Here is a 23,185-nt window from a genome sequence, read left to right on the forward strand (position 1 = left end):
GTGGAAAGAAAAAGAGTTATGCTTATGTGAAAACTCACAGGGGACCCCGATCAAGAGAAGAAAACTTACAGACAAATAAAAATGGGTTGGAGTGCATATGGCAGGCATTGCCAGATCCTGACTGGGAGCTTACCACTATCATTAAAAAGAAATGTGCACCATCACTGCATTCTACCGGTGCTAACATATGGGGCCGAAACTTGGAGGTTGACAAAGAAGCTTGAGAACAAGTTAAGGACTGCTCAAAGAGCCATGGAACAAAAAATGTTAGGTGTAACATTAAGAGAAAGAAAGAGAGCAGTAGGGATAAGAGAGCAAACAGGTATAGCCAATATTCTAATTGACATTAAAAGGAAAAAAAATGGAGCTGGGCAAGCCATGTAATGTGTAGGATGGATAATCAGTGGACCATTAGAGTCACATAATGGGTGCCAAGAGAAGGGAAGCGCAGTCGAGGACAGCAGAAAACTAGATGGGGTGATGAAATTAATTCGTAGGCGCTAGTTGGAATCGGTTGGCGCAGGGCAGGAATAATTGGAGATACCTTTGTCCTGGAGTGGACCTAAATTGGCTGATGATGATGATGAAAGAAGTGTTAAGAAAAGGGGGGGGGGGGGCAAGAAAACTAAGAAGAAAGATTTTAAATACATTCAGCGCACTCAAAAAACATGCAGAAGAGCTAACGTTGCCCAGATTCATAGCTTGTCACCTCCCGACTCTTGTTTTTGTCTGGTTTTGTCCATGTGGCACATTGTTTTTCTTTTTTTAGTTTGTTTTACAGCATCAGTACTGTGACTGGAGACCTTCGAATCGTGCAACTGCTTATGTGTAAGAAAAGTTTTGGTTGTCTAAAGGCCAGATTCTAGTCTAACTTGTTTTAGCATAACAATTGTGCCTCTGTTACTATTGCTGAAATGACACAGGGTGGCATATAGAGAAAACTTGCGAGTCCGAAGACTTCTGTAGGTGTCTTCGGCAGCCCTTTGCAAAATTGTACCACTGAAGCACTTCTTAAGGGCAAGACTACATTTGACAGAATTCCAAGATCTATGATTGTTGCATTTCAATGAAGAGCTTAATTCCAGAATACTGCAGCCACCGTCCACATTAATACCAGATTTCAATGTACTTCCTGAACCACTCCCTTTACAGGGCACATCATGCACTGAGGCTGTTGTGTCGATTCCCAGTAAACTTTCATTCTTCTCACCTTTGCACTCTAAATTTTACCATTCTGTAGCTACCAGTTTAAATGAGAAAACTACAGTGTATAAAGGAACCTCTGATAAACAAAAAAGCCTGTCAAGTGTAAACAGTTAAGGCTTTTAAGTGTCGTGTACCAGAAACAAAACCATGCTAAAAATGCCCTTGAACCTTACTACTTATTTACACTTAGTAATTGTGTTTTACAAAATGCTATACAGTATGAACACTTTTGTGTTGCAAATGAAACCAGTACTTTCAGATTTGTTCTACATTGTTGTAGTGCACTCAGAACAACCGGATGCACAGAAAGGTACATTAGACAACACAAAGCGCCAACTTCCAACAATATGTTTATTTCTATTTCCACAGTCATACTTAACCATTCAAAACGACACAGGGCATGTGTACATTGCATAGTCAACATAAACAGCACTAGAGAAATCATAAGGAGACACTTTAGAAGCCACACTGAGTGTCTGCTTGTGGTTTATATAGTACTGCTTATGTTGACTATCCAGTACAATCATGTCCTATAACGTTAATAAACCTACTGTTGGAAGTTGACACTTTGTTGTTTAATGTGCCTTTCTGTATGTCCAGTCATTCTGCCTGTGCTAAAACAAAGTAGAGGATGCCATACCAACAAGCCCCCCCAATTAGCTACCCTGATCGACCTCAGTTTTGGTTTCACAAAGATCAGGTCGGGTTGCAATTTTCGCAATATCTTTTGAAAGAAACAACACAGTAGCATATAGTTTTTTGCAAAGCATTCTTTGATGAACCACACATATAACTATGCAAATGAAAACAAGAAAGAGCATACTTTATTGAACAAAAAACTTGGTTTTAAACTTGGCCTCATACCCCAATACCTCTTCCAGACTACCACGCTGCTACAGATAGATCAATGTGAAGCAATGCAAAATCAGGATTTTCTTTGACACACATAAACCAAACATGCTGAATTCATTCTCACACTTAGTCCTTATACCCTTCATTAGCCTGGGTGGAGTCACCACTTTCAATGGTACAAAATGAATGGCCAACATGTCTATACTACAAAACCAATACTATGAAGCACCACCATGTCAATAGAACACACAATAAATGCTGCTTGTGATATTATTCTGCCTGACCCATGGCCTTGAGACACTTGGTTGAGTTTTGGCATGACTACTCACCGCAAGTATTCGAACTCCCGTCGTAGCTGATCAACTTCTGCCTCCAGTTCATGCTTTTCACGCTTGAGGGCTGCAGCCTCCTTCGTTGCTGCATCCACACGGGCCCTGAGGAGACGCGCTTCCTCCCGCGCTTTGTTCCGTTCTGTGCGTACCTTGCTCCATTTTTCACGCCAGTTAGCTGTGCAGTCCGACCACCTGAGAACAGCCCATATTTTTGAATCAGCTGTCAAGTGAAGCTTTGGTTATCTTTGAAGGCGTTTCACTCAAAACATGTTTATGCTGCAAAAGAATTTTTAGCCTTACATAACCATTGCAGCAATGTGGATGGATCCTCTATTTCAAAAAATTAATACTGGAATTAAATGTAAACTGGTGGTTCCCAGACTAGTTTCCATGGACAACATATCTGTGTCCACACATACTTAAATTAATAGATGTTTACATTCCCATTTCATTTCTTATTTCACCACCGGAATGCCCACATTTGCCTACCCTACTCTAAATATCAACAAACATGCTGCTTCCATTTCGATTTCTTCGCAGTGAAGACTGTAATAATATAACTACTAAATTTAAGTGTGTTGGGTGATGTAATGGGTGTTGCATGTAGTCATTCTCTTCATATTTCCATACATATTTCTTGCTTGAAAAACTAAGGAATGCAGCAGCATACTAAACAGGCATAATGTTTCTGTGCAAAACAAGAACGAGCTGCTGGAAGCTGTACAGACACTATATTTCAGTCTAAAACTGAAACACACAATAAAAATTATTTCTAGTTATCTGGTTTCCATTAAATAACTAGTCTAAGCTCGACTTCATGCTACTCCTGAACAACTTATACTGGCATAGTCAGTGGATGCTATGCAACTATATACAATGCTATGCGATAGGGGTTTGCGAATAGTAATTTTTGAGAACAAATGAAATAAAAATTGAGAAGTGTCAGAAGAAAATCAAATCCAATATCTAATATTTTTCTTCAGAATACAAACAATTCAGAAATTAATTGCTTCATCCCATCTAACTATAACAGAACGGCAAGAAAAATTGGTGCAAAATCTAGCCTCAGCCTATTGTCATTAGCACGCTGTCATAAAATTGTCCATAAATGCCTTTTGCATTGCATATTTCATTATCCTTGTCAATGAAATGAACTGATTTTACTTCCCCATTATCGCCACAATACAGTAATTCCATCACACACAAAAAAAACACCTTAAATAATTCCAACTACAAAAATGTGAATAGCAGAATCACCTTCCTGCAGATTTTGCTACTATAGGTAACCATGAGCATTTCAAGAATTCCTCAGTTAATCATGTACAACAAAGCCATTCTTCATGTACACTTACTGCTTTGTTCATAAGTTTTTTTTCTAGTGACTGTAACCACTCCCCTTTACAATGCCTTTTGGCCCTGACAGTATATCAAATAAACAAGCAAAAGATCAGTATAGGTGGTTACAAAAAAATTACGCACCAACGCATGGTTTTCTCCATCTGAGCTGCCCGAGCCCGAGCCTCTTCCAATTCTCGAAGCCGGACTTCCTCTTTAGCTTCCCACTCGGAATCATAAGAACGATATGATGCATCCCGCTTCACATGAGATGACATGGTTTTATCTTGAACTCGTGCTGGCCAGTTGTTGCCTGCATGTTTCAGAATCATCAAGACACTGCAAAAGTAAGCATGGCAATTTGTGCATTACACCCTATGTAGTATTCATAGAAAATCCTTTACATGTGCCTTGGTAACTGCTACCAAGGTAGGAGCAGAAGCCAACAAAATCCTGCACTGAAACTGTATGCAAGATCACGATGACAGCAGGCATTTTGCCTTGTTATTGTGAAAGGTGCAGGCTGAGAGAAATGTCAATGACAATGCATTCACGATTCAAGCTTTGAATGACATGAGGCGTGATATGCCAAGTTCTTAGCACCGTGTAACCAAAAATGTGTCTAGAACGTCCTAGCAGCCTGTGTGTGCAATAACTCCCTTGACATCTTGTACAATACGGTTGTAGGTGTACGCTGGCTGTGCATGTGTAGTGAAAGTTCAATAACTTTTCATTGACACTGTGAGATTAAAAAAATAACAAAGAAAAACATTGATTGGCTTCTTATATAGCAATATGTGGCTGTAATCATAAGCTTCAGTATCCGGTTGTTGCTGTTTCTAAACACTGTTGTAATAAAGTTTCCATAGCCGACTTCCTTTTTTCCCCCATTAATTGATAAGCAGCGTATATGGGGAAGTCACATTTCACTCACATGTAAATAAGTACGAATAATTACCGTTTGTCCAACGCTGCTAGATCACAGCAACCGAACCTACCAGTCAGATTTAACTTGGGACTTTACGATCTTAGGATTTATGCCAAAGATTGTGAGAAAGAAATCGCATGATCACTCTTAATGATTTGCTCAAGTGATGCTTCAATGAGCTGTGACAGACGTGAGTAATTATTTTCTTCCGTAAACAATCGTCCAATAATGAAAGAACAAAATACATAAAACGTAATTACCTGCCTTCAGTTCAGAATAAATAGGTATATTGAGAACGGTGACCTACCTCGCACTCCACAGTTGGACAAACTCAGTTCAATGAACTTCAAGTTCCCAATCCGGGTGCTCGAACTGACGAAAGCTGTGAACAGTACCGTGCTGCATTATGACAGTCGTGACAAGCCGCCCACAGGAACTAATAAGACGCTATTCTTTCAATGTAGAAGAGGCAATCCTCACGGCAAGGAAAACGAACAACTACATGGTGCATCAGCTAGAGAGGAAACAACGCAACACCGGAGATCAATTCGTGTCCGTGAAAATGAAATCGCCAGCACACCACCATAACCAGCAAACCTTGGCTAAAGCCGGCTTAAGCCAGTGCTACTAACCCCGGAACGCCAAGACCTATGAGGCATTGGCCAAAACACATTCAAAACATATTAGCTCATTGTTGAGTATCGGCTTACTTCAGTTATAGTTTGTTTATACGACTGCGCATTTTATTAAGTTATTTTTATTTCTTATACCGGCGTCACACGAATACTTTGGATCGCAATCAAGGCTAACCTTGATCGAACATAGAGAACTCCATGGGATCAAATTTCTCGATCTCAATTGGCTTTCTTTCGCTACATGCACAAATGAACCAATTGCGATTGAGAAATTCGGTCGCGATCAAACAGCGATTGAAAGTTCCCGTGAGAGTGGCGTCCTGCCGCACCACGGCGGAGTGCTCGCCCGCCATTTTTGTGGTTGTCCGTAGCAGACGACAAGGCGCGGGGTGCCTGCATGAATAACCTTCTGTTCAGACTACATACAAGATGTGCAATTATTCAATCACATTAAAGAATAGTACTTGTACTGCGTGTTAATATTATTAGCATCAGCCGACGTTACGTCCACTGCAGAACGTGCCACTGATTGAATGAGTAAAAACTTTAATAAAAATGAAATAAGCCAGGAGGTTGGGGGCCGTGTGTTCTTGGGGTCCCTGTGTTCTTGGGCCCTACATGCTTGAGCGGCTCGTTGGGCTTGGTCCAGAAGAGCCAATTGGCTCCCCCGGCCCACGTCCGCAAGCCATGCCTTCCACTACCTATTCCTCATTAGTGGATGTTTGTGTATTATGGGGCTCCCATGTGATGCGTTTTAGTGCGTGTCTGTGCACCACGGGCACTCGTCGGTGAACCTCGTGGGATCTACTCTGTGTAGGTGGTGCAGGTTGGAGTATGTATTCGTCTGAATACGACGCCAGTCCCTCTCCTGTTGGCTGTTTAAATTCAAGTGAGGATGACCAGAACGTGCCAGCTGACACAATCCTATGCCTGCAAATTTCTTAACTTCATCAGACCACCCAGTTCTCGACTGCACTTATCCCATCCCCAAATAAAGTACTGTTATTAAAAAAAACATGTTGCTGGGCTAGTTGGTGCATTATTACTTACCAGAGTTGTGGCCCATCAAAAGACGAGGTACTAGTATGCGCCCGTCTATTTTGCTTCAGTCATCCCTATAGTCGTTTGCTGCCCCACAAACTAGCTTAGCAAACCACCATTAAGATTTGTCTCTCTTACTTCAGTGCAGAATACCCTTGCACCCATAACAATGATGAAGTCCATTTTGCAAACTTGGCTATAAAGCAACCACAGAATATCTTTATAGAGTTTGTCACAGGATTTGATACTAAAATTGACCACAGGGTGTTTGAAAATGCTCTGGCTAAGGATGGGAATTTTTTCTACACAGCACGCATATGTTAGGAGCTTCAAACTAATCCTGCTGGATGAGCTAGTTGCAGAATTTGCAGTTCATGTTAGCAAGTGTAAAATCAAATGGGACACAAAAAACAGCCACCACAAGTGCTGGACTACAATTGACATTGCCTTAACACTGGGTCTGCTAAAGGAAGAAACTATACTAAACAGCCCTATTGCCATGCATGCATGCCACTAATCCTCCAATGAACATAATACATTTCTTTGCTATACCAACAGGAGCATTGCTAATGTTATCCTCCTTTTTGATACTAAATGCCTCAAAGATGAATCTGTTCTGTTCTTATTTAAACTAATAACCCTGATGCTGCTTCTACATGTGCGTGGTGTTCTCTCAGCCTGTCATATACAAACGCCTCTACAATGAAATGACGTATATAATGAACAATTCGTGATGTCCTAGCCGAATTCATATCTTTTATGTGCATTGTGATCGCCTCTACAACGAACACTACAATAAATTTGCTTGTACAGTGAAAAAATTTATACTGGTGTCACACGTACACTTCTGACCGCGACTGGGGCCAATCTGGGTCGAACTTCATCTGAATCAGGTGTTGCTTAACAGTAATTTGCAATCGCAATCCGAAAATTGCGATCAGGCCCCTTGATCGCAAACACAGGCTGATGTCTGCGTCCTCTAGCACAGTATTCTGAAAACGCTAAAAACAAGAAGTGAAGCCAGCTCAATAAAAAATTGTTTACAAACCTTTTACCAGCAGTAACAAGCTGTAAAGTTGAAATATTGCCAAAATTTAACCATATTTTGCAAATCTAAATTTGCATCTAATAGATTATGCTGTTCAGAGAGTTGCTGACGATCAGCAGATAATAATGTGATCTGGATCATTGCACAGTGTAGAAGCGACCATTGTTGGTCGCCATCAAGAAATCAGATATGGCTCGGCCCTGATCACTATCAGAAGTGTACATGTGACACCAGTATTAGGCACCCCAACAAATGATTTGTTGCTTTACAACGAATACCACACAGTGGTGCCATACTGCCCTTTGCAGACAGCACTCAGCTGCATTCTGCGCTAACGCAGTGCTAGCAATGCACCTGAAGAGTGCACCAATGCCAGTGAGTGTTGTGTTACAATCCTGCTGTATTGCCGAACTCGTATGCTATTTTTACAACACCAGTGGGTGCGGCGGCTGACAAGAACATCGCAGTTGATGAGGTTAAGGCATAACTACATGTACACTTGCTGGCGCACAAAAGCGTGTACTCGTGTGCCTGCGCATGCACATATGGTAAGGGACCGATTGCTTGCATCAAAGTGCGGCACGAGTGCAGATATCTTCTCCGTAGTATCGGTGCTCTGGCTGCCAAACAAAAATACGATGCCTACGAATGCAAAAATATTGAGCCAAATGGGCGCGTGCTGGCGTGCATTTTGTAGGTTGAAACCAGCACTGCTCGCAAGGGCTGACAAACACAAGGCATGTGGGCGCAAACTCTTGCACGCCAGCAAGCGTACATGTAGTTTGGCCTCTATTGTAACTGACAACTGCCATCGTCTTCAAAGCCTTCTATGCCAGAAAGGACGCAAATGTAAATGAAGGCATCAGTGACAAATAGCCTGCAGTGTAAACAAATGAATTTGCATGGCAAGGAATGCAATAGCTGCGTTCAGTGGTCTGCAGAATTACCTGGCGTCGCTCATGTGTTTTATTGTAAAAAATTAAATTATGGGGTTTTACGTGCCAAAACCACTTTCTGATTATGACGCATGCCGTAGTGGAGGACTCCGGAAATTTCGACCACCTGGGGTTCTTTAACGTGCACCTAAATCCAAGTACACGGGTGTTTTCGCGTTTCGCCCCCATCGAAATGCGGCCGCCGTGTCCGGGATTCAATCCCGCGACTGTTTTATTGCAAAGAATGTCATGAACCTCACTGCTACGAGGAGCGCTGCAGTCGCACATTCCACCAGACGAAACATGCACAAGAAATAGCAACTTATTTCGCTAAGTATCTCTTGAATTCATGTTAAATAATTTTTTTCTCCTGTTGTACGTGTTCGGCCTGCTCCACTGCGAGTGGCACGATACGCGATCTTTACAATGAAGTGACTTGTATAACAAAGGATTTTGGAGGTCAGAAGCACTTCACTGTAAAGGCATTTTGACTGTAGATGCTATGTTGGTCAGACTGAAAGGTACCTAAATGCAAGGCTGAGAAAACACCACACACATGTTGAGCAAAAGCAGGGCCAGGACGCACAGCTGATCACTGTTGAAGATAGCATGGCCTGCTTTTTGATAGCAAGTGTCCAGTGCAAGTTTAAACAACAGATCAGTTTAAGTCTTTGAGGAACTTGGCATAAAAGAAGGAGATAACAGTATTAGCACTGCCTTTATGGTATCACCAAGAAAGAAATGTTTATCTTAGAGGACAAGTGACACATGCATGGCAAACAATACTGTTTGGTCTGGCTCCAGCCTAATGTAGCAAAACGTTAGTATGTCACATGTAGTTCAGCCCTTGTGGTGCCCGTTTCTTCTTTGTGTAATGTTTGATTTTTGCACTGGCTAAATCAATCATGAATAGGTGTTTAAAGAATGAGCAAGGCAGAAGCAGGGGCAAATTTGTTTTCACGAGATTCTCTGCTGGGAGGATTTTAAGAAAAAGAATATAGTGAGGTTGCACACAATTATGTTGGCACATGCTGGTGATTGAAACACCATTAAGATGCAAATCAAAGCTACAAAATGTAAAGTACTGCCAATCAGTGTAGTGTGCCTTATCTGGTTATAGCCAATGATGCATATGTATTATGGCTGTTACATTGTAGCATGAAATTTTAACTAGCAGCATGATAAAATATCACATAGAATGACAATTCATGTTCGAATATAAATTGATGTTCTCCGAATTAAGTCACAAAATCCAGTCTTGTGCTTCGCGGTGGAAGCCAACATTGAAGTGCCAGTGCATAACTAGTAAAGTATAAATAGATAGATGCGTGTAGCTATAGTAATAGCTCTTGGGTTGGATCGTTTTCCAAGCACTGAGGTCCCATTATGGCATAGTACCTATTCGAAAGCATGCTTGTACTTATGTTACCGGCAGTATGTAGATATGCAGAAAGGAAAAATTGCTGCACATTTTGCTCTCATGCCACTAGTATTGTTGGCCACAAGCTGTGGCTATGCAACTTAAAGCAAAAACAAATAAAAAAGTTTGTGATGGCAAGATTTACCGTCCCGAGTTCACAGAGGCCACATGCTGACTGTGATTGTTAATACCCACCAATTCTGGTACTAAGAGACAGCAGCAGCACTTGGTATCTTGAATTTATCACAAACTAACCTTGCTTACATATGAGTAACAATATAATCAAATTACATCCAAATTATTGCAAGGCGAATCAGACCGACAAAATAAGATTGAACCCCACAGCAAAACACCAACTCATGTAAGCTGACTGGAAAGAGGCATTGAATTACAGATTTACATCAGAGATGCACATGTTAACTATGTTAAAAGTCTCAAACAAAACTATTTAAGGCTGGCTGTGACAGCAGAAACCTACAAAAATAATTTTGGCATAGTAAGCGTCCTATCAAACACTATGAAGCATGAACGTACAGCTGAACTCCCCATAGTACTTGACCGCCCTGATAAAAGGTATCAGTTTGGTGTACAATGTAATTTGCATGAAGCAAGTTATGATATGAATGCCTGAATGTAGGCTCTGTTCATGGAGCCAGGTCTTGCTCTTTGGCACAAAAGTGAAGAGAACATGAAAGCAAGCAATTCATAAACATAATCTATATTTAATACAGCAATAAAAACTGAAGAAATAGACATTAAGCACATACAAGAACAAGATGTAGCAGAGATCATACACAAAAGGATTTGAATGAATAAAAGGTGGTATTATGAACAGTGTCAAATGCAATGTTCTCAAATTCAATTTTAGCATTACTCCCAGCAAGTGGCGAACATGAAAGTGTCCAGAGTATGTCAGACTTGCTCTCTTTCAAAGATATAAATATCCACACTAAATCACACAAACGAAGTTACCAGTATGTATGTTGTCTAAATGCGAGTACACAACACACTTGTCTTATGCATTCCCATGCTTGCACATGACAGTGCACAACACATCCAATGCACCAAAGGGCAGCAAAAAACCTGCCAAGTAATTTAGAAAAAGCTTGCCATTTTCCCCTCTATTACACTGCCACATCACACTCCTTACAAAGACAGCATCAACAGTGGATCAACTACTACTTTTTGAAAAGCATGGTGAGCCGCATTACGATTATAATGAATGCACAGCATCTCCTGACCACCTGCAGAATTTTAGCCAGAGACCTTTTCCATCCAAGTGCAAACAAGCCAAGCATGCATTCCATGCCGCCCTGATGGTTTGTGTGATGTGTATTGGCATAGAAGCATGGCAAAAAGCAAGTGATGTGGTGGCACCCACAAGTGAGCAGCATCAAGCTATGTGATGGCAGGAAGAAGACAGTCGCCATATATAGTGATCTTTCACCACGATACATACCACAAAAATATATTTCCATGAATCAAAGAGTTAATGTGAAGGACCATGTCTCTTGTTCGTGTTTGTGAGCCAGTGAAGGATCATTCAAGCCAATTGAACTTGTCAGCATATGCACAAGCCACAAAGACAACCAAAGCAACAGAACATACCTTCAGTTCTATCAACCATCATCATTAATTGAAATTTCAAGGCTTGCAATCATAATAGGAGTAAGCAGCTCTAAGTTTCCACAGATCTCCTTTTTTCTTTTTTTTTGCCTGGGGGGTAAGTTTTACACAAGCAACACGAATGTCACAGTACACATGGCAGCAAATCCACCAAGCACTAAACTGACATACTGAATACTGCAGACATTTGTACATCAAAAGCTAAGCCTTCAAGATGGACAACACTTTGAATTCATAAACTTTATCAGTGAAAGTAGTAATTTGTACATATCTTTGTGTCAAGTGAGCTAGCACTCAAGAGTTCAGGTTTCCCCCATGATTTGTGCTGTTCAGGTGATAAGTGTTGAACTTGATACCAGAAGGTCGGAAAAGCAGCATAATAAAAAAAAAGAAAAAAAGAAAAGGCTACGCATAAATTTATGCTGCATGAGGAAATGCTACACTGCAGAGGCCAAGAAAAAGTAAGCAGGTTTACATGAAAGAGTGTAAATGTGTTGTGCCAACAGAAACCTAGTCTGAAAGCACACACAGATGGTTTGTACGTTGCTTGCTAAGGCAGATATATATATATATTTTTTTTGACACAACTGCAGCAGACAAGCTCATGCTGTGTGCTGCTCGTTCCCTTTTTTTTTTTCTTTTTCCTAAGCCCACATTCTAGTGAGCCAGGCAGGCAACTTTCTCTGGCACTAAATGGGCCCTAGTTGGCTGGCTCGCCAGAGCAGCCCTTCACTGCTCCACACCATTTCACTGCTCCACACCATTTCACAGCTCTACCAGGATTTGGCATAAGCAAGATAGACAGAAAAAAAAAAGACAACCAAATAAAGAGACACCTTTTACTGTTTTTTGTCATACTCAAGACCCTATAAGACCAGAAAACTTTTGTACCTTACACTGTTGAGGTGCTCCAAAAACCAAATGCCACTATGAAACAAATTACAGTAGGCACTCTTTAGGATGAACTATGTTAAGCCAAACTTCCTGATAAGATGAATTTCTTGGAAACATCCACTTAATTTCCTGCAGATGCAGTGAGCGTCTGTGAATCTGAAGTTTTGATAAAACAAGTAAATTACCAAGGTCCCTTCATGTTCATCTTAAAGAGAGTGTACTGTGTTTTTTAATTTGTCTAAAGGAAGGCCTTCCCCATACATTTCAGTGTTCGCAGAAAATGGGCCCTTGAAGCAGCTTTTTACAGTCGATATATATATGCTCTACTTTGTACTGTTTGAACAACACAGGCTGGCACCTGTGTTTCATCTGACCACTGTTGTTCCATGCAAGCTCAGAGAATAAGGACACAACCTTAACCAGGGTGGGAAAGGGGGGTGAAAAAGGTGACTCAAAAGGGTCCAGAATGAGAGAAGCTCGTTACGACTGAGAGCACAGGCCCAGCACACTGCCCAGCATGGAGCCCGGCACCATGTAGAGCCCCAACAGCAGGCTAAGGACTTAGGACACAGCAGCATAGGCTGCAGGAATTTGCTAAGGGTCTCTTGGTGTTATATCTAGACACATGCAGCACCTCATGGCTCAATAATGATGCATTATAATAGGGAGGCAATACTACATCAACTGCAGATTCTCACTAATTACACCTTGTTCTACAGGCAGCTTAGCATACAAGAATTACATTTACAGGCTACGAGTGCAACTATATGATATAGTATTATTGATAAATTAACACAGTGTCTGGTAATTCTCAAGACACAACCACCAATACAACACAGTACAGCACTCTGAGCAGTTAAGCGTAAAATTATACTTCCTGGCCCCTCATGGCCAATAGACTGAACCTGTTGCAGCTGCACATGGCACACAATGCACACGCACGCATGCACACACAAATTCACACATACACACACAAGGTATACTATCCCTGAACATATTTGATACATACATTTACAAACAACATACAGTGAAAATGCTATATGATGTCTGAGATACATGTTCCATTGCCAATATAATGCTAAACAGTCAGGCATGTTTTGGCAAACTGTTGGATCACAAGAAACAATGATGACAAAGAATGCATTAATGCCCTTCTCCAAAATGTTTATGTAAAATAATGTGAAAAAAGGTATTCCATCGATTTGTCCGAGCTTACAGTGAACTGTTTGACATTTAAAGAGCAGCCTCTTGTCTGTTTATTGGCATGCCTAAAAATTTAAGGCAGACAAGCCAATATGAACCCTGCCATGGAAGTACAGGTTAGTAGATCACCTTGAACGAGTTGCAGGTTACCTGCAACTGGTGCTCAATCACAGTTATAATGCAATCCCCATGAGAAGACAGACAACAGCTTATAAGTGGAAGCAAACACACAAGCACCACGGGGAGGCAAGACAAGAATGCCATTATCACCAACAGCACACCATGTGTACATGCAGAACACTCTGCAGAATGAAACAAGCAGCTCATTACATTATGCGAAAGAGATAAATGCACGGCTGCAACAGACTTCTATAAACCCTGATTGGTGGAATAAATTAATAAATAACACTAGCACAATTAACACTCAGGCGTTCATACCACCAAAACATGTTCCCAAGTGAATTGGCAGCTTTCTGTGGCATGTTTAATTTTGTGACATAATTGCACATAAAGACTTCAATAGACATAAAGCAAGTCTTTTTTTCCCAAAGACATTCAATACAAAAACCCTGGAAATGTGACATGAAAAAAGAAATACAACCTCAGAATGCTAACAGTCAAAGTCCTATACCAAATGCAGAAGGTCAAAGGAATGTCACACAGCAGAGGGATATCTGCATCAAATGCCTCATCACAAACCAAGTTTCTGGCCTTCAAGGACACGGATAAGCAAATGGGCAAATTATATCTATTATACGAGGTATAGGAACAAGTTCGATGACCACAGAAGACACCAAGTGGGGACTTCAGGCAGGACGGTGGCAAAAGACAACTTAGGCTCCCTCCAACAAACATGGTATGAACGTTTTTCTGGCACTGATCACCAAGCATCCGTATACCGCACGTCACACTCCTGTAGAGCAGGCAGTTTCTCCTGAAACATGCAAAAACATGTATAGAACATTTACTGTGTTCAAACAGAGGCTGGACTGAGATGCACCAATGTGGCACCATCTGAGTGCACAAAACAGAGAAGACAAGCATGGTAGAAGGGTTCTTAATTCCTTATCATTCTTACTACTGAGTGACTGATCCCAGTGATAGCAAGAGCTTCCTTTCCTGTCAACTTCTATGCTTTTCTGTATTACCTGGTGCTAACTGTCATCCACATGTTATGCTGACACAATGTTTTCAAAAGGTTTCAAGCCATTACTTGGCAAATGACAGAAGAATTCCCTTAAGTGTGAACAGCGACAGTGAACATTCACTGCACGAGAGCAGGACCATCAGCATCATTACTGTATATGGTAATGGCTGCATTCTTCTACAAATCTACACAAGAGCCAATGAATTTCCACTTACTTTTAGACACTCAAACGTTTGCGCTGACAAACTGGTGCTGTTCAAATTCAGCTTCCGCAAGCTTTTCATCGCTGCATGAAGGAGTGGAATAACAGATAAGTACAGGCAATTTTTTTTACCACATTTCTACAAGCTAAATAGAAAAGTTTAATATAATTCAAACGGTAAAGACAACAATGCCCTTTGTTAGCAAAATAGCAAAAAATAAGTTAGCAAATAATAAAAAACAAGATCAATTTACCAGCAGAAGTCTTACTAACCCTAATAAACTCTGCTCAATACATAATATAACACTATACACAATTTCTGCCTTTGCAGAGAGCAAGACATCTTTCACGGCTGACTTACGGAGTCAATGCATAGTGAACAAGCTGAAAATATCAGACGGACACCTAATGAAAGCAAGTAAAGGCAAACTCAATTCAATTACCTTTGTGTATGAAGAGTGTGCGAAGATGTTTTTAACTCTACCTTCACACATGCTTTTTAGACTGAGAATGACATGCACTATGTTGAATTCCAATGGCGGAGTCGGAGCAAGTTTTTCTGCTCGTTTCGGAGCAAGTTTGTTCCAATGACAGAGTGAGGGCGGGAGTAAGGTGTTCCAATGAGCTAGTCGGAGTGGATTCAGAGCGGGAGTCACTCCGTGGAGCAGAAAAAGATGCTCCGCCAAAATCGGCGGAGTGGACCGGAAGTCTGTGTGACGCATTTTCTTTACCACGTTTGACTGCTGGGAGGCGCCACCGGTCACGACTCGCGAGGAAGCAAAAGCTGCTGCACGCTTGGCGAGATATCCATTCGGCATTTTTAAAAAAGCAACAGGTGAACGGCGCTGAAGAAACAAGTGACCGGTGCTGCAGTACTGGGAGCCAACAGTGGGAGGAAATGACAACACGCAAGGTATCCTGGGTAACTCGGCAATAGAAGTTCTGCTTCCGCCTTGCTCCGGCGGCACAGGTTGTGTTCCACTCGTGGATTTGGAGGCGTTGCTCTACGCCATAGTCAAGTGCTCGCTCGCGGAGTCCGTCGGCTGCTCCGACTCCGCCATTGGAATTCAACACTAGAGTGGCAAGCAAAACGCATTACTGCACTGTCTGGCCTGGTACATTTTTCACACTTATGTTGAATGCACCCCACTCGTGCTCATGTTGATCTCAAACATGTAAGCAACAGATGTCAGCTTCTGTAAGGTCAGTGAGAGCAGAGTCTAGCTGTGTTTGTCTGACACACTTTCCTGCAGTAAACAAAAAATGGAGAGCCTTTTTGTATGCAATTCACACAAGTTGGCATTGGCATGGTGAAGTCTTCAAGCAGGCTAGCACATTTTTCATACCTCCATTTATTTCTACCTTAGCAAGGAGACTGTTCAACAAGGGCTCAGCAGTATTGATAGTCCATCTGGTCAGTATATCAAGAAACATGAAGGATGCATTGCAGCCAGTCTACGCAGACTTCTGTGTGCAGCATCACAAGTGAAGATAGCTTAATAACTTTAAAATGTGGCATGAACAGTAACAAGTTGACAAGTTCTAAGGACAAATATAGTTAGCCACCTGTCTACAGTGCTCTGTATCTGTCACATGCTATTCTTATGAAATGCGCCTAGCCTGGTTGCCACAGGGTTACCACACCCTTTATGTGCTCACCGTGAGTCGTGGCACATTCTGCAATGAACACTGCAATGCATGTTGGCATGTAGTGTTTTTCCACACATAAAAGACACTCCACATGGTCTGGTATTACAATGGCTTGCTTTAACTATGTCAATGGACTTTAAGGGTCAGGATATCTTGCAGCAGCGCAAGCAGTGACCACCACATGCTCACATTGAGTTACAGCAATGCTGCTTTGGTTATGTTTCTCTAGCTCATGTGGTTACATAGATTGAATCTAAACATTTGAAAAACCCCAATTTAACAACAGTTTCAATCTAGCGAATTTTTTTTCAACAGCTATAAAACCTCATTAAACGTAAGTTTTACTGAAGTGCCAACCAAAATCTCTTATTTTAAAGGTAAGTGAGTAAACTATCTTGTACACAGTGGCTACATGATTAGGACAAAAGTTTCCCATCATGGTTCCTATGCTCTGTGCATCTGCATCTGCTCTGCACACAGTGCATCTGCTCAAAATCAGAGTAAAAAAGGCCACCTAATTTTTTTAAAAATATGTAGTACCACCTGAAATCTTGATGGAGCCAATAGCCATACCAACTTCAGCTGCAAGGAGGCAGTGCTACTAGCTACAATTTCAAGGCCTTTATTTTACAGGCAGTTATTCTGAGGAGGACATCAAACATTGGTGCTTATTATAGTTTCTGGCAAGCCCTTTTTACCGAAAGTTGCCACTATGGGCATGACTGCTATCAGTGTATTTGGTGCAAATATACTGCATATAGCTTGCCAGGACTTCTACATCCCCATCATGCATGCGAGCTTCCATTGGTAAGCCATTGCTCCATATTAGTGCTCATAGCAAAATGCAATATTTCCACTTCTAGTAGTCTGTTATTCAGATTCTCATTGGTTCACACTACCGATGTTTGGTTTTCATTCAAGCCCTTCATTAAGTAATCCATACATGATCCTGAGCACTCCGACAGTAAAAAATTCAGCCCCCTTAAACCAAAGGGAACAAGCACCTACTTCAGCTGGTGGTTTTCTGAAGAAAAGCCAAATGACAAGAGTGGAAATTGGGATAGGCATTGCAATAATGGAATTCTAAGCAGCCAAAGAAAAAATCCAGACAGGTATCACTGCAGGCAATATTCACAATAAGCATAAAAGATATTACATAAAACAGTGAAAATTGTGTATGTTAGCAACACTGTGAGGTATGATATGGCTCTGCTGCAGTTGGCAAAAAGACTTTCTGCAGTGCAGCATGTACTCACACACCAGAAAAAATTCGAGTTCAGAAGTGTTGGAGCCCAAAGTCAACTGCTCATTATATATATATTAGGCTAATGTTCATTTTCCTAACTATTCATCAAATATCCAGCCTATCGCTTTGTATATGTGCTACAAAAGTCATAATGTCTAGTTTGTCCAGTTAGGATCAAGCTATGGGCTCTAAAAAGTCCCGAGTTTCTCACCAACAAATGACAGTGTACACAAACACTGCGTAAATTCTATGGAATCGAAAATTACAAGCCCCACAATTTACTACTGTGGGGATGGAGGTGCACCCCGATGCCTTTATGCGAGCATTCACCAGTTCCGTCATCCATACACCTCTCCCTTTCCATTTGTGATAGTTGCCGGGGGTGGGCTTTGCCACAAACCGGCTTGCGGCATTGGCACTAGAACTTCTGGCCGTGGCGGCGCAACCAGCAGAGCGAGCGCGGGGAAGACCTCTCGCTCAGTACATACACATTTTCCCTCTCTTCCACCAGTTCCTCTGTCTGGGCAATCGACTTGAGCTCGTCTGCAGTGTCTTGCACCTACAGCGGACGCATACCTTGTGTTGCTTCTTTTCCAAACGCCAAGCCGAAGAGCGGTGCCTAGTGCACACGCGTGGTCATACTTACTACGCCGAGTCGCACTCATCAAAGGCCCAAGCCAACATTACTAAGATGAGGTCGGTTGGAAAACTCGCTCGAAAAGGTGGCCCCAACCTGTTGCCCATCTGAGGTCAGCACTCGCTTCGACTTGTGACCCGGTCATATGGATCATTTTCGCAGCAGACAACGCGGTATGGTTTGCATACGCTTTCATACGAGCTTTCAGGCCAGGCTTGTCATAGCGTAAGAAACAAAAAGCTCCTGGAACAGCATTACAGCCACCGAGCGCCGTGCCAGCCCAAAATAATTGTTTCATTTTAACACAATTGTGCACACCTGCTTTTGTTTTTCCCTGTCTTCTTGAATATTGCTCGCTCATTCTACATTTCTCAAAGTTTTATAAGGTTTGTTTGCACAAACATAACATATACAGTTAAAGGGGCCATAAATCACCCCTCGGGCTTGGTGAAAAAAAACCACAGGCCGCAAATATCATACGCTGCTGTGAACATCTCAGCCAAATTTTGCAGTCGTGCACATCGCTCAATTTTACAAGCAGAGTGCGAAGTCGCCTTTCTCTCAAACACTCTTTTCAACAGAAGCTTGCTCCTCACTCTCTTCTGGACGCTTTATTTCACAATATAGCAGATTCCCATACGTGGCTATTGGCCAATAGCTGACATAAATCAAGAAAGGTGTTTGGATCAGTGTGCTTCTAGTGACTGCTACTGTGTATATTTACAGCCACAGTTTAGTAAACAGGCTGAAGTAAGCGAAAATATGCTTTTGAATTCGACAATAATTCTGTACTTCCGTTAGAAGCTGAATATCGTCTGCTTATGCTTGGCTGTGGTCGCCCACATAGGAATTAAACTTTGGCCACCCTGCTTATCTGTGTCATAACCATCAGGTCTTGCTAATTTTGACTAGCTTTGAACACTCAACTAGCCTCGAACCACGCGAAACTTAAGGTCAGACAATATGCATGCTTGCCAGCGCATTCTGACGCCTGGCTGCTCCTGGTTAGAAGCTTTGGCAGACTTTTTGATAGTGCTTCAAGATGCACAAGTTGTATGTGGCTACTATCAGTCGGTCAAGCTAGTGAAAGACATAGCCGCTCCATACCATGTAGCACAACCAGGCAGAAGTATATTGCTATGAGTGCAAGCGCACACTCTAGCCCTGTCGTGCACACAGCAAATGCTGCTGTTGCATGTAGCTTGCAGTCTGCTATGTAGTGCAGATACCACGGCTGCCGCAGGGTGCCGCGATGAGTCCACTGTTGAGTTAACTGCGGCTCGTGAGGACAACCACATTTGTCATGTTTGGCTATGTTTGGAGCGTCATAGGTGCCGTAATCGGAAATAGTGGCATCTACATGAACATCCAAAATAAAATTTGAACTGTGCACCATGGCGACGATCGGTAAGCGGAGCATTGTGGGCATGCCGCACTCCACAAGCCTTCACAGTGCAAGGCATTGAAAGAACTTCTTGATGGGCAAGTTGGTATTAATTCATGATACCTATCTTTAAGGCGCCAAAAAACAACACACAGAACACAAGAGAGGACAACGGGACAGGCGCTCTGTCCCGTTGTCCTCTCTTGTGTGCTCCGTGTTGTTTTTTGGCGCCTTAAAAATAGGTATAATGAAAGGCACTGAAGAAGGCATTGCAGGGAATTGCACGGCATTAAAGCTGCAATTGGTGGCGGCGTTTTAGCACTGAACTAGTGTCATTTGTAACTCTTGCTGCTCTTAATAAACAAATAAATAAATAAATACATAAATAATTTCCTGCTTCTTAAGCACAATTCATTATTTATTCATCGCAAAGGCAGGCATGCGAGCAGTAATTAAAAAAGAAACAGCAATATATTGTATGAGCCTTTATTCTTTAGATAAGCATAAACACCGTATCTAAGCAGCCCTAGGATTGGTTAGCACTTCGTAAGCATTAGCCCTATACAGCGTGTCGAGACTTTCTCCTGCCCTATGACAGTTTAAGTGTGTCCTCCTTGAGCGAGAAAGTTATGGTGCTTGTGGCAGGGTGACAAATTCCTCTTGCAAAATGCACCATTAACCAAATTGGGAGAACTGAAAGTGTTCTTAAAAGGCTGCACTGGGTAATGTGAGTTGAATTCTGGCAACAACAGACAATGAAGCATATGACACATGGAGCAAAAGTAACGTGAACAGGGTGCATCTCGATTGCATCGCCGGCACTTTTTGGGCAACAACCTGACTGCTGTGGCAAGCCCGGAGAGTTTCCAAAGTGCCTCAATCTAGTAACGTTGGCCCAAGCCGATGTAGATCGCCGCTAGTTCTCAGGTGTAGGTCCATTGGTTATCGCAAGAGCAAGTAGTATAGCCTCAGGGACACTTTTCAATAGCAGTGTGTCACGAGGAGCCATGCTCTCGAGGTGATGTGCTAGCGACGTCCATTTCTGTATTTTTCGCCCTTGGCGCAGGAGCCCCTTTTATTCTTGCACTGGCCCGGGTTCAGGCGTTAATGTAGTGCTGGGTGTCGCAGGAGACAAAGTGTTTCCTAACTTAGGGCAATACTGTGTTCTCATGCGTGCACAGCACTCGGTGCCCCGCTTTTGCTGTCTAGGCATGCGTGCTAGACTACGCGAGGCTACAGCTGATGCGGCTCTGAAGCTTGCTAAGCTTTAACCCGTGGTGGTCAGTACTCCTGTGGGCTACCAGAACCCCACATTACTGACCTATTATTTGAAAATTTTTCATATGCTTTATGGCATAAAAAGCTTGTCTTTCTTAATTATACAATGGAATCAGGGGACAAGTGCAATTAAGATATTTGGCACCATTAAATATGGACATATGTACCAGTTTTCCTAGTGCATGGTACCTAGCAGGATATTAAGGGTGTTATCCTTATTTGAAAGGTACTAACAAAAAATAACTAACTTTACATAACATTTCGATAAACATTTTCTTGTGTACCTAAGGAGATTAAAAAGGCACCTAGATGACATTCAGGATACCTTGGTGAAGCTATTGACCTCAGTGATGGAAAGTCGCAAAGATTAAACAGCTATGATTACCTCAGTGAAACTAACATTGCTCAGACAGGCAATACTACACTGATGTTAGACAAAGAATGCTTACATTCAAGGGATGACAGCCCTTTGTCAGTGACTGGAGTTTCACACAAGTTGAGCACTTGAAGCCTTGGGAGGTGCTCCGAGATTAGTTTTAACCCAGAGTCACCAAACTGAAAGAGATTTGACAGAATCAGCAACTAGTAATAGAATGGGGCACAAGTTGCTTGCTTACCTGTGTTGACCACAAGTTCAGATAGCGTAACGAAGGAAGCTTGATGAGGTGTTCAGCACAAGCACTGGTCACTTGGGTAAAAGCCAGTGATAAACATTCCAGGTTCCCAAATGATCCACAGCTCAGCAACTTCTCCAAGTCAGCATCCTAAAATGGTAAGCAGATGTTTCCAAGAGCAGTGAGTAAATGAGAATACCTGTTTGCCTGATCACAGTCAATATTCATTTAATTTGTGGCTCATGTCCTGAATACGAGTGTCAAGCCAAAGTGATCTAGGAATTTAAGTGTTTACTTTTCTCTATTTCGTGCAGTAACAAATGAAGATACAGTGCTTGAGAAAGTCAAGTGTTTATAGTTGCAGACCGATTTTTCGAACCTGCTAGAGTACTTGGATATCCCTGCGGCACCACCATCTTGTCTAGAGTACTACTGTATAATAACAGTGACTGAAAATTCTAAACTTGTACAGTGCCTTCCCCAATTCATTGGACAAGATCCATGCACACAATGTTACAAAAACAACAGGCTATGCTGTCATTGACAAAGCAATTTTTTGGCTTCTGAGTGACATACGACCCCTTCAGATGGATCTAAACCGACTCCACATCAAACTGGGACTACAATAACACACCTGGCACTTGTCGGCAAAGGTCACAGGAAGTTCCAGTAATATGTTTGTACAAGTGGCTTATCAGTGATTGGACCCGAACTTTTAATGTTAAAACATTAAAAATGCAATTTTCCTAAGTGTGCTTCCTCGTTTATTCAACTACCTATGCACCAGACCTACAGAACTTTTCCTTGAATTATAATAATAATAATAATTATATATATATATATATATATATATATATATATATATATATATCCATGACCATAGGAAGCCATCAGAAATGACAAGCTAATGGGAACTTTCATTTTAGCTTAGCCATTTTTATACTTCAATTAAATACTAAATAATTTCCTGTATGCTTTCTTTGGATTTATCATCTAGTGGCTTCATATTACTATGGACCAGTATTTATGATGACGAAGGGGCCAGTAGAGTGAAGATGACGACGTTTAGAGGCTAGCATGGGCTGTTTCCTCTTGGCCAAGTACGGCATATTTGTTTGTAAATATACCTGTCTACAGATTCTCGTCTGCATCTTCCTACATAACAATATGGTTGTGGCCAACAAAAATCGAGCCCCTCAGTTAAACTTTTTCTCGTTCATTGCATAGCGAGGGTTTTAACTATGGAAGGTTCGATGCCTTGAGGAAGCACACGAGGGTTTATTGGCCAACTGCATGCTCCTAAAGAGTTCATGTACTATTACGTGACACTATCTGTCAAAAGGATGTTCAACATCCGCCGCCATGGCCTAGAGCAGCATTGGCTAATATTCCCGGGGTTGTAACTTGTACACATAAATACCGTACCTAAGAATGTGGACGTGGGAAGAGCCGCCGGTGTAACACGTGCAATGCATTCATAATACAGAGATAGTGGGTTCGGCTCCTACCGGTGGCAAGTTTTTTTTTTTTATTCACTAATTTCCCTTTAGCCTATCATTTCTAAATTTCAAA

General features: G+C 41.8%; 2 protein-coding genes across 3 annotated transcripts in view; both read right to left on the minus strand.

Moving 5' to 3' along the window:
* Nucleotides 1–5,283, minus strand: part of LOC135896737 (coiled-coil domain-containing protein 102A) — a 43,845-nt gene extending 38,562 nt beyond the window's left edge. Inside the window, exons 1-3 of one of the 2 annotated variants that reach the window (XM_065425234.1) lie at nucleotides 4,961–5,283; nucleotides 3,870–4,038; nucleotides 2,388–2,582 (exon numbers count right to left, since the gene is read on the minus strand). In XM_065425234.1, the coding sequence (XP_065281306.1) occupies nucleotides 2,388–2,582; nucleotides 3,870–4,003 (329 nt within the window). In that variant the 5' untranslated portion in view covers nucleotides 4,004–4,038; nucleotides 4,961–5,283. The remainder of the gene's footprint in view (nucleotides 1–2,387; nucleotides 2,583–3,869; nucleotides 4,039–4,960) is intronic. The other variant, XM_065425235.1, reaches the window with a different exon arrangement.
* A 5,151-nt stretch (nucleotides 5,284–10,434) lies between these two features.
* The window catches only part of LOC135896739 (C-Maf-inducing protein-like), a 60,919-nt gene continuing 48,168 nt past the window's right edge, over nucleotides 10,435–23,185 (minus strand). Inside the window, exons 13-16 of the mRNA XM_065425237.1 lie at nucleotides 21,617–21,763; nucleotides 21,449–21,554; nucleotides 14,818–14,888; nucleotides 10,435–14,389 (exon numbers count right to left, since the gene is read on the minus strand). Coding sequence (XP_065281309.1) covers nucleotides 14,336–14,389; nucleotides 14,818–14,888; nucleotides 21,449–21,554; nucleotides 21,617–21,763 — 378 coding nt within the window. The 3' untranslated portion in view covers nucleotides 10,435–14,335. The remainder of the gene's footprint in view (nucleotides 14,390–14,817; nucleotides 14,889–21,448; nucleotides 21,555–21,616; nucleotides 21,764–23,185) is intronic.

This window comes from Dermacentor albipictus, chromosome 1, assembly GCF_038994185.2.
Source record: "Dermacentor albipictus isolate Rhodes 1998 colony chromosome 1, USDA_Dalb.pri_finalv2, whole genome shotgun sequence".
Classification (NCBI taxonomy): domain Eukaryota; kingdom Metazoa; phylum Arthropoda; class Arachnida; order Ixodida; family Ixodidae; genus Dermacentor; species Dermacentor albipictus.